The sequence below is a fragment of the Morchella importuna genome, assembly GCF_003444635.1.
Source record: "Morchella importuna strain M04M26 chromosome Unknown Morimp01GS008, whole genome shotgun sequence".
Lineage (NCBI taxonomy): Eukaryota > Fungi > Ascomycota > Pezizomycetes > Pezizales > Morchellaceae > Morchella > Morchella importuna.
This window is the reverse complement of record NW_025763405.1, coordinates 918,598-930,607: the sequence shown is the minus strand read 5'-3', so window position 1 is coordinate 930,607 and position 12,010 is coordinate 918,598. Positions and strand designations below refer to the sequence as shown.

Genomic DNA, 12,010 nt, shown 5'->3' with positions numbered 1-12,010 from the left:
AGTTGTTTTAAAAGGCTCTTCAAATGATGTTTACCTGGAGAATCATGAAAGCTCGCTAGTCTAGAGAAAGGGATATTTTGTGTCCGTGAAGTGATATGTAACTACATCTCTCAGAGAACATTCAGGAACGAGACCAAGGATTAGGAAGGCCCAAACGGGGATGGCCAGGATCTGGCATTGCTGAACCACCTATAATAGAAGAATTAAATTACTATGGGAGATCTGTGGAGGGACCTGTTGAAAAAGAGATCACGGACTGTAAGTTTGAGCCTGAAGAGGGTCGTGGAATGAGTGTTAGGTGAATTACAACGGGAATTGACCGAAAAGCTTCATTTCTACTAGCTATCTTGAGAACGCACGAAGGGATAAGACATGTAGGTATAAGTACATGTAGCTGATCTAGTTCAAGCTGCTACCACCATCGGCGCAACGTACAACCTAGCGGCTTTCCCCGCCGCTACCCTTCCACTAAATTCATGAACCTCGATATATATATCGCGCGTAGATATACATGTATGTAACCATTATATTATTTATGAGCCTTATATCCATGATGCCCTATGCATCAACAAAAACAGCATATCAGTTTTGAATTTTCCAGATGCAGAGGTAGAGTGCGCACATGAGTACTTATGTATTAAACCATACGTGCCTCGTCTCTGTTCTTCTGATTGGCCTATAATCATGTCAATTGCGCTGGCTTGCAATTGCCTTTCCACGCTGCATGCAGGCTAGCCAATAAATCTTTCAGGGCATCTATCTCCCTCCCCGCCGCCACGACGCCATCGCTGCCCCGCTACCTCCTTCACCGGTGGCATCACCGCCACCACATCCCCGATTTCCAGGTCGCGGACTCATTACACGTACCTGGCACCTTTCCTTCGGATGTATGGCGCATGCATCCAGATGTTCTCATGGACACCACTACGTACGTATACGAATGAGGTGATCGAATCCAGAAACATCAACCTAACATGCTTCTGATCCTAGCTAGTGACAAACATGCCCGCCTTTGATTCAGGATACGTACACACTGTACTGACCGAGCTCGAATCAAACGTACGTAGAGCATAGGGGTGCGTATACCTTTTCTCGCCACAATTCATATACATATCGCCGGTCAAAGGCGGCATGGAGACCGGCGGTTTTGAAGTTCTGTCCAAGGTTAAAACGGCTAGCAACAAATATTTGTGACCTACCAGTAAGATGTCTCCTTTACAGAATACATCTCCTCCCCTCCGTTCAGATTTAGAATCCGAACACCTTAAGACAGTACAGATCACCTTCAAATCCCTATGGAAGTTATCCAATCGCTACTCTATAAATATACATACTCTTGGCGGTATTCCAGTGTATCTTTACACATGTATAATCATACATACAGGCAACGTACGGCAATCTAACAGAATATCAGCGCTGCCTGTTTACCAAATTGAGACAGGAATTGGCTAACAGTTCGTAATAGTTATCATTCACCAAGAGGGCCTGCTTAGTTGACGAACAAGGGACCTGCGGGCCATGGCCAAAGAGACATTCCCGGGGTTATGGGGAAAGATGTTGTTACAGGAACTACGGAACACTGTTCTAGAGGCTTAGGACAAGGAGGAATACGAGTGACGGGTTGTGATGCGAGGACGGTCGGGTAACCAAAGGACCAGCATAGAAAGGTATCGGGTAGTGTGGGGGCATGCGGTGTTACCACACTAGTACTATACTGTTATGACGGCACGCTTACTATTGGGTGTCTCACCCGGAATAGAATAGGAAGCGGGGCTTACGGCTGTAGGCGGTTCTACTTAGGGAAGTAGGTCTAGGATAATAGTATGGTACAGCCCGATGACTGGCAATTGCAAGGTTCAGGGTTACGTGTCGGAATTAGAATGGAGGACGGAACTATGCGGGGGCGCTTTTCTATCTGGGTTATCTTCGGGAGCATTATCTTATTCTATTATCGTTGTGTCAGTTAGTATTAGAAAGCGGGCCTTGGCATAGGTTCCAAAATGTATAAATAGGGCTTGATTCTGCGAAGACTTGAGGGTATCATCAACCATCAAGTCAAGAATCCGAAAGGAATAGGGGACTACAGAACAGCGACTCGCTAAGACCTGTAGAGACCGCCGATTTCTGAGGAATATCTGTTTGATGAGTTGCAAGTTGGACCTGGCGGGTTTCTTAGCGAGGTATTTACTACCTACTCTACGCTATTGGAAACACTAGAGATCCTTGAAATACTTGAAGAGCAAAGCCAGATTTTATTTCTTAAGTACGCTTTACATAGTTACTGTTGTAATCGGCGGTAATTTTTTCAAATGTATGGCTTATAGGAATGAAACACTATATTGTGCCTTATCCCTAACTTTTACTCTTTACCTATCGCATACACTACCAAAAAGTCTCGATAAGACAACTACTCGCTTAAACCAATACTCTGAGTATTTTGCTTAGTGGCGGATAGTCACCGTGCTCTCAGTAGAAGAATAAGCGCTTAGTCTATTAGGAAGACCAAGGTACTATATGCACCCCCGAGTGGCAACAGCAGCCATCAATAACCACCTTTGCGCTACATCCTTCATCGTACGAAGAGGAAGCGCCGAACATCTGTACTGCGGATACCTCCACTATACAGGTTTCTTCGCAGAAGCAGGAACTACCATTACCTTTGAGGAACACGACCCCGAAATCCTCAACTACCCAGAACTCTTCCCAATCAAGATCACTCTCTCCCAACGGTCTTTCGGACTTGCTCATCCAGCCCCCTGGTTCATTGCTCAACCCTGGTGCAGAAGGCATCCACAGCTCAAACTCGAGCAACTTAGCGATGTCAAGGGCTCATCAGCAACGGTCGGAGGAAGATTACAACATGGAGAGTTCAATCGCCTTGAGAGATCGAGGTATATTGGAAACCCAGGCGAAGAGGCGCCACAGGAAAGAGAGAGATGTGCCGATAGGCTCCCTCTTCACATCGACCAGGCAGGAAGAATCCTATGGGCAGGCGAGGAGGCGGCAGGTAGACCACCGGGAGTTCTCCCCATACGTCACCCCAATCAGAGAGAGATCCTCTACTCAGAGGCCCTCGGTGCCTCGGGTAATGAACGACGACGAGGATACCAACATGGACGTAGAGGAGCGGCGGGTGGAGAACCCTTTTGGCGACCTTATTGGGCAAGAAGTCCAGCGACAAGGGGCCCCCGTGGTCCAGCAGCTCAGCCGTGGGATCGAGGAACTCAGCATGCACGTGCGGGATATTCCCATCCTCAGGGAACTCACCCGTCAGCAGCAGGAGTACACCAACAAGATCGTCGAGGACCTCCACGCGAAGTTCGCTGGGGACAGAGCCGAGCGGGACAATCAGCTCAACCAGGTCATGGCTCAGCTACGAGCGGAATCCACCGCCGCTACCAGCAACCTCGGCCAAGTCCTCGGACAGATCGTGGAAGCCACTAGGGCTCATCAGGAAAGGCAGGAGCGACAGGATCAGCACATAAATGCGCTGACCAACTTCGTTCAGCAACTCCCGAAAGATGGCCCTGTGCAGATACCCGCGGAGGTTATGGCTGCCCTCGAAAGGATGGAACGGGACAGACAAGCTGCGATGGAAGACCAGTTCGCAGGTACGAAGAAGAACCTGGAGGAGATAATTGAGCAGATGCGGGTAGCAGCCAATAGAACGGCAGCAGCCCCCGAAGGCTCAGGAGGCGGAGGCATAGTACCTCCCCAACCCCCTCAGAACCCCCCTAGCAATTCCGGAGAGAGACCGGAAGGATCAGGGAGCCAACCCCCCGTACCCCCTTGCTCCGAGGCAAGAAGCCAGCAAAGTGAACAAGGAGGCAGGGGAGGCAATGGCAATAACGGCAACGGCGGGGGCCGCGCAAGACCACGAGACCCATCCCCCTCAGACTCATCCAGCTCCTCCGATTCAGAGGACGATCGTCGAGCACGCGAACGAAGGCAGAGAAGACGGGAGGAGCGGAGGCGCCGTAATAGGCAGCAAGGGGTAGACCTCATGCACCCCCCTCGCGCCACCCTGGGAGATACGCCAAAACAGGCAAAAATCCCCTTCTCCGGAAAAGCCGACGAAGACGTACGGCACTGGATCGACCAAATGGAAGTCTTAATTGAACTTCAGAGGAAAGTCCGGTGGGACGACCAGACCAAGATCCTGTGGGCATCCCTGGAACTTACCGGGAGTCCGGCAAAATTCTGGCGAAACTTCGTAGAACGGCTATCAGTAGACCCCAGCATCGGGACATGGGAGAATTTCAAAAACGAATTACGGATTCAATACGGCAATCGGACCAGTCAGGAACAGGCCAAGCAGAAAATGGATAAGCTCCGTCAAACTGGCATGATCGATGACTACATCAATGAGATGCAGAATCTGGAATGGGACGCGAAGGTCGGACCCATCGTAATGAAATCCATGATCCTAACAGGAATAAACTCCTCGCTGGAACAACGCCTCTCGAATGCAATCGAGGAACCAGAAGATTTCGCGGAATGGCTGGCATGGGTTAGGAAGGTCGGACGTAAGGATCACGAGGTAAAGGCCCGGAAAGAAATCTTACGTGGCAAGGATGTCGTGAAACCTCGTGAGGAGGGATCGGAACGGCGAAAATCGCGCAACCCCGCACCTCGGAAAACTTTCTCCGCGCCAGCACACAACTCCAAGGCCTCGGATGACTTAGGTGTCACCAAGGACGAAAAAGAAAAGTGGCAAAAGGAAGGGAAGTGCTTCCGTTGTGGTAGAGATAACCACTTCGCGAAAGATTGCATGGCGACGAGTAAGGTCAGGTTAACCAACCTGAAGAGGAAACGGTATCCTTCCGGAGGAAAGGACCACGGAAGGGAGGGTGAAAAGAAACGAAAATTGGGCCCCCAGAATGAGGCATTTAGGGCAAGGATTACAACTTTGGAGGATCAAAATTGATTGGGTATTTCTATTTTTCGGTGCTTTACACTGCGTTACGGTTTCTCTCTTTGGTTATTTGAAACAAGGTTTTTATGTATTACGGTTATTCTTATCGGTGGGCTACGGGATTTTCTATATTTGTTTTGTTACACGCGCGAAAATTCAATTCTCTTTACACCCACTCTGAGGATGGGGTTACACCCCGAAACGCCTGGTGCGTAAGTGTTGTACCATGATCTTCATCAAACACTCGAACTCTCTATATAAAAACCCCCTCACCCCGCGCTCAACGAAGAAAATCATCGAAACCCACACCCAGAACCAATACAAACCCTTTATCAGACCAACAATACAAACATGTCTTCCAACACACAAGAAACCCGCCTCGAGATCGAAATCTCTTGGGATCACCCCGCAACTAGTACCAAACATGTCGCAACAGTCAATGCACTCCTAGATAGTGGCACTGAGGACTGGATCATGTCCTGGGACTGTATCCACCGTGCGAAAATACCCACTCAACCTAGACCAAAGCCTCTCATCATCAGACAGGCCGATGGTACCCCTATGCCCAACTCCGGCACTCACACCACCCAACCTCTTTCCCTCCGCATCGGCAACCATCTAGATAGGGCTATCACCTGTGAGGTTGTCTCGTTTGCAGGAGAGGACCTCGTCATACCACATCGATGGCTCAAAGAGCATCAACCAACCATCCATTGGGGACGCAACAGTGTCAGCTTCCATAGCAACAACTGTATAGTCAATGGATGTTTCGTATCAGTCGAGGACATATACGATCAAGACCCAGAAGAGCTGGTCATCAGGCTGTTGAGGGCGTCACCCAAGAAGCAGACGACGATCGAGCAACACCCCTTTTGGGCAAGAGCATCGGTAAACGAGGCTCTCGTTAGTGCTATACCGGTGGAGTTTCAGGAATACGCCGACGTGTTCTCCAAGGAAGGAGCCGCTCGACTACCTGACCACTCTGAATGGGATCATACCATTCCTCTTATGGAAGGAAAGCAGCCTCCGTGGGGACCGATCTATTCGCTCTCCCCACCTGAAGATAAGGCACTCCGGGAGTATTTGGACGAGAACTTGCCCTCCGGCAAAGTAGTCCCCTCCACTAGCCCAGCAGCGGCACCCGTCCTGTTCGTTCCGAAAGCTAATGGAAAGCTTCGGTTATGTGTCGACTTTCGTGGCTTGAATGGAATCACAATCAAGAACCGTTATCCACTGCCACTCATGAACGAGCTGGCCGACGCAACGAAAGGAGCACTCTACTTCACGAAGATAGACCTGAAAAATGGCTATAATCTGATTAGGATTGCTAAGGGCGAAGAATGGAAAACCGCTTTCCGAACGAAATACGGCCTTTTCGAATATAGGGTAATGCCTTTTGGCTTGACCAACGCTCCTGCGTCGTTTCAGGTCATGGTCAATACCATATTCAAGGATCTTCTAGATCAAGGCGTAGTAGTCTACTTGGATGACATTTTAATGTATTCAAAGACTAGAGAAGAGCATACGACTCTTGTACGAGAGGTTTTGGAGCGACTGCGACGACACCATCTATATGGAAACCTCGAGAAAACGGAGTGGTATCAACAGGAGGTAGAATTCCTGGGATTTATACTATCAGGAAAAGGGAACCGAGTATCACCAAAGAAAGTCCAGGCGATCGAAGGTTGGTTAGCCCCAACCAAGGTCAAGGAACTTCAATGCTTCCTCGGTTTTGCCAATTTCCTAAGACGGTTCATCCACCGATACTCTGAGGTTTGCAGACCCATGACCGATCTCCTGAAGAAAGGTTCCGTATGGAAATGGGGCAGGGAACAGCAAGATGCGTTCGACGAGCTCAAGAGGAGATTTACGTCTGCTCCAATACTCCGACACTATGACGAACACCGCGAATCAATCGTGGAAACTGATGCGAGTGACTGGGCTGAGGCCGCAGTGCTCTCTCAGATGTTCGAGGACGGTATCCTACATCCGGTAGCTTACCACTCTCGCAAGTTCAACGAGGCAGAGGTTAACTATGAGATCTACGACAAGGAGATGCTCGCAATAGTTTCTGCTCTCTTGACTTGGAGACATTGGCTGGAAGGGACGGACATCCCTATCCAGATACATTCGGATCACCAAAACCTGCAGTATTTCACAACGACCAAGAAGTTGTCGAGAAGACAAACCAGATGGGCCGAGAAGATAGCACCTTTTCGCTTCAAGATTCATTACCGACCAGGCGAAAAGAACGGCAAGCCGGATGCACTTACAAGGCGTCCGGAGTTCGCAATGGAAGGGGGAGTAATGCGTGAGCAGCCCGTAAAACAGCTACTCAGCGCAGAACAGTTTGTCAGAAAATCGCGGACCAGCGTAGAAACTGGGCCCGAGGTGATTGGCAACCCCGAAGAGGAATGGAATCAGTTGGATCAGTGGTACGACATACCGAGCGTAGGGCTGCCTCAGCCACTACAGGGTTGGTATGAACAGGAAAGACGCTGGGTTCGGAGGATGGTTCCGGATGAACACCTCCCTGACTCAAACCTTGAGATCTTTGGACCACCGGAAGCTGCTATCGTAAAGGTAGAGCCTGCTGCTGAATGGAGTCCCGATTCGAGTGACCCCACCCACGATGGTCGATGGGTAGTACCGGGCTACGCGGTCAAGCAGGTCATTGAGGAACATCATGATCGACCCGTAGCGGGGCATCTAGGAAGGGATAAAACCCTTGAGTTGATCGATAGGAACTACTGGTGGCCAGGAATGTCCACGGATGTAGCCAACTTCGTCAAGACTTGCGATGTATGCCAGAGAGCCAAGCAACGTCGGAGACACTTGTCACTCCCTCAACCCCTAGAGTTAGCCACCACACCTTGGACTGATATCTCGATGGATTTCGTAGTAGAAATGCCTAAGGAGAAATCAGGATTCCGCAACGTATTGGTAGTCGTGGACCGTTTTACGAAGATGGCTCACTTCATTCCAATGACGGGAATCAACGCGGAACAAACCGCTAACGCATTCGTCAAAGACATCTGGCGTTTCCACGGACTTCCTAGAAGCATCGTCTCAGACAGAGGGACGCAGTTCGTGTCAGCATTCTGGGCGGCAATTACGGACAGACTGGGGATTCGTAGAAGACTCTCCACCTCATTCCACCCCCAAACCGACGGCCAAACAGAGCGGACCAACCAACACATGGAAGGTTATATTCGGGCATATACGGCAGGAACACGCAAGAAATGGAAGGACCTGTTACCTATCTGTGAATACGCCTACAACAATGCGAAGCATACGTCGACGGGGCAATCGCCGTTCTACTGCAATTATGGCTTCCACCCTCGAACGGATTGGCCTACGGATGCCGAGATCGAACGATTAGACGCCAACGGGAACAACTACTTGGATGAGATCATCACGGCTCATGAGTTAGCGAGAGACACGCTACAGAAGACCTTCGACAGGATGGCGTCAAAGCCAGGACCGGCAGTACAGCGGTTCACTATCGGTCAGAAAGTCTTGCTGGACACTCGGAACCTAGGAGGATACTCCAAGTGGTCAGACAAGTTCACAGGGCCCTTTACAGTTTCAGCAGTGGTGGGCTATCGGGCTTACCGTCTCGAACTTCCGGTAGGATGGAAGGTTCACGACGTCTTTCACGAGATGCTGCTGCGACCTTATCGCGAGGACCCGGATCCCACCAGGAAACAAAATACACGAAAGCGACTGGCAACACCCGAGCCACAGGAGGCATTGGCAGACGAGAATTGCCAGCCAACCTCGAACATACGACCCCATACGCGAAGTCAAGGCCCAGCGATCGATAATGACCGGGCTCATAAACGACAACGGAACAGGCGGGACTAAGCTCGATACCTTTCCCTACTCTATGACTTTTCCCACAGGGTTTTTATCATAGAAGGGTTTTAACGGTCGAGGGCGACGTCTAGGAAGGGGGAGTAGTGTTACAGGAACTATGGAACACTGTTCTAGAGGCTTAGGACAAGGAGGAATACGAGTGACGGGTTGTGATGCGAGGACGGTCGGGTAACCAAAGGACCAGCATAGAAAGGTATCGGGTAGTGTGGGGGCATGCGGTGTTACCACGCTAGTACTATACTGTTATGACGGCACGCTTACTATTGGGTGTCTCACCCGGAATAGAATAGGAAGCGGGGCTTACGGCTGTAGGCGGTTCTACTTAGGGAAGTAGGTCTAGGATAATAGTATGGTACAGCCCGATGACTGGCAATTGCAAGGTTCAGGGTTACGTGTCGGAATTAGAATGGAGGACGGAACTATGCGGGGGCGCTTTTCTATCTGGGTTATCTTCGGAGCATTATCTTATTCTATTATCGTTGTGTCAGTTAGTATTAGAAAGCGGGCCTTGGCATAGGTTCCAACATGTATAAATAGGGCTTGATTCTGCGAAGACTTGAGGGTATCATCAACCATCAAGTCAAGGGAATCCGGTTTACAATATCATCAGTTCAAACGCTACAGAATTATCGCTTAGCACTGGCCATTTCCCCAAACAGATGTATCACCAGGCGCAAAACCCAAAACAACTGGTGTGAGCAAGGACTCCCTCTCTAAACTCTAAGGATACTACTCACTCAACCTTGCGATTTCTTCATACAGTTAACCTCCGGTTGCATGCATTGGATGATCAGTGCATCATTGCACTGCATCTTGTCTCCGACCAGCCTTCGTTGGTTTTCAGCACCTATGACTTTGCGTGGCGGGGTGAATAATATCGGGCAAGAAAAACGCACGCACGGCTTAACAGTGCGCGGTGGATCTCAGTTTATCGGATGCCGCCCCTATCCACGTTGGACCGTCTTAAGTCTACGAAAAGCAGGACGGTGTTGATATGTCCTTCTAGTCAACAGTCAGATAGGACCTGAAAAATCACTAACCGGCTGGCCAGATTAATAACGTTTTCGTTCCATCGTCCAAGGACGAGTTGTTACAGGAACTACGGAGCGCTGTCCTAGAAGCTTAGGGCGATGAGGAATACGAGTGACGGTTTGTGATGCGAGGACGGTCGGGTAACGAAAGGACAAGCATAGAAAGGTATCGGGTAGTGTGGGGGCACGCGGTGTTACCACACTAGTATCATACTATTATGACGGCACGCTTACTATTGGGTGTCTCACCAGGAATAGAATAGGAAGTGGGGCTTATGGCGGTAGGCTGTTCTACTTAGGGAAGTAGGTCTAGGATAATAGTATGGTACAGCCCGATGACTGGCAATTGCAAGGTTCATGGTTACGTGTCGGAATTAGAATGGAGGACGGAACTATGCGGGGGCGCTTTTCTATCTGGGTTATTTTCGGGAGCGTTAGTTTATTCTATTATCGTTGTGTCAGTTAGTATTAGAAAGCGGGCCTTGGCAGAGGTTCCAACATGTATAAATAGGACTTGATTCTGCGAAGACTTGAGGGTATCATCAACCACCAAGTCAAGGGAATCCGGTTTACAATATCATCAGTTTAAACGCTACAGAATTATCGCTTAGCACTGGCCATTTCCCCAAACACGAGTGATATTCAACCATATGACGTGGAATAGAAGCAAGCCTTAGATAATGGGATTGACCGCCACCGGTCTAGTCAAGGTCTAAGGCTATGCTTTTGTAGCCTCCCACTCCCCCCCCCCCCCCCAAACCACACCACACGCACGCGCCCAATCTACAAAGCTCTCCTACGCATAGTGCCTATGCCACCTGTGTAAGGGCGTCGGTTTATGACCGCACTCTAAGTCTGTAGGCGGCTCTGAATACATCTGTTCGTATAAACTTCTATCATCCCACCGGCCACCATTTCATAGGGCCAAGCTGACAGCTCCAACCCACTGCCACACGAGTTCTGAGAGTTACAGTTTTCTTTTTTTTCTTGTGTCCATAACAATTTATTACCTCACCCCCACCTATTGATATCAACGAAGTACTGTACTGCCAGGATAGCAAACTATTATCAATCAAGTACTATAAACACCATTATCACCAAACCTAAATAAAAACTTCGGCAATATCTCCAACATCTTCTAACCACCACAAGGTTCTTCCGGGATAACACCCATATCAACGGGATTCTTCCAGGATAAACGTCCGATACCAGCGCCTAGCACAGGGCATACAAAGATTCCTCACCCACCATGGCCGATAACGTAAATAGTCTTAGTAAGAGCGATATTATCGCGCCTATTGTTGGTGGTATAACTATTCTTTTGCACCTCATAGCTATAAAACCAATCTGGCGGTGTTACAAGAAACGAAGACTAGCCAAGGTACGAAGCCTATCTACTTATATACCTTCTTCTCCACATGTAACATACTGACGAATTTAAAGCGCCAACAAGTGGTAACAAACAACGTAGACGACACTACTACAGCAGTACCCTCTGGGAGCACTATTGATGATCAGCGAAAATCACGCTCACAAATTGTTGGTCTTGATAATGGATCGGGAAACCCGCCGCTTGATATGCCGGCGGTTCCAAACGCACAGCATGCCCTTTGAGGTTCTTCGAATATTCAACATGATATTTCACTCCTCCCACGAAGGCCTGCGGTAGAAAAAACCGAAAATAACACTATTAATACGGCAGTACCCTCTACTATCTTTCATCAACCAGAATCTTGCCCAGAGAGAGTTGATCTTGGCAACGGAGCAAACCCACCACACGATATATCAGCTTTCCCAAGGACGCAGTATGTCCCTGTAGATTCTCAGCAGACCGTTCCGAACCTCCCACAAAGACCACCGCCAGTGCAGCGGAAATTGGAAGATGAGGGGATTGGACGACATGGATTATCACTCGACGATGACTTAGTTAGAGTATCGTCTATTGATTGATTACTTCATCAACTGGTGCCGTCTGGATCCACCTCCATGGACAGCCAGGTTATTCATGTTCAGCAGTTTCTGGGGTATTGTGGCGGTGGGATAGGATTATGTCACGTGCAAAATACTAATAGTTTAATTTTCTTAATTTTCTATTCCGGATTTGTTGTGAATATCCGCTACCCCGTATGAATTGTCTAAATAATGGCGATCTGGAATAGTAAGGTATGACTGTGGTATTTGGTTG

The 12,010-nt window shown here is 49.1% G+C and overlaps 1 protein-coding gene across 1 annotated transcript; it reads left to right on the top strand.

Moving 5' to 3' along the window:
* Positions 1-11,074: 11,074 nt before the first annotated feature.
* On the top strand, positions 11,075-11,439 carry LAJ45_03736 (uncharacterized protein; the record flags this gene model as incomplete). Its single annotated transcript, XM_046113320.1, has 2 exons — positions 11,075-11,206; positions 11,269-11,439. 2 exons carry the CDS (start codon positions 11,075-11,077, stop codon positions 11,437-11,439), a joined length of 303 nt encoding a protein of 100 aa, XP_045973613.1.
* Between the last annotated feature and the right edge of the window lie 571 nt (positions 11,440-12,010).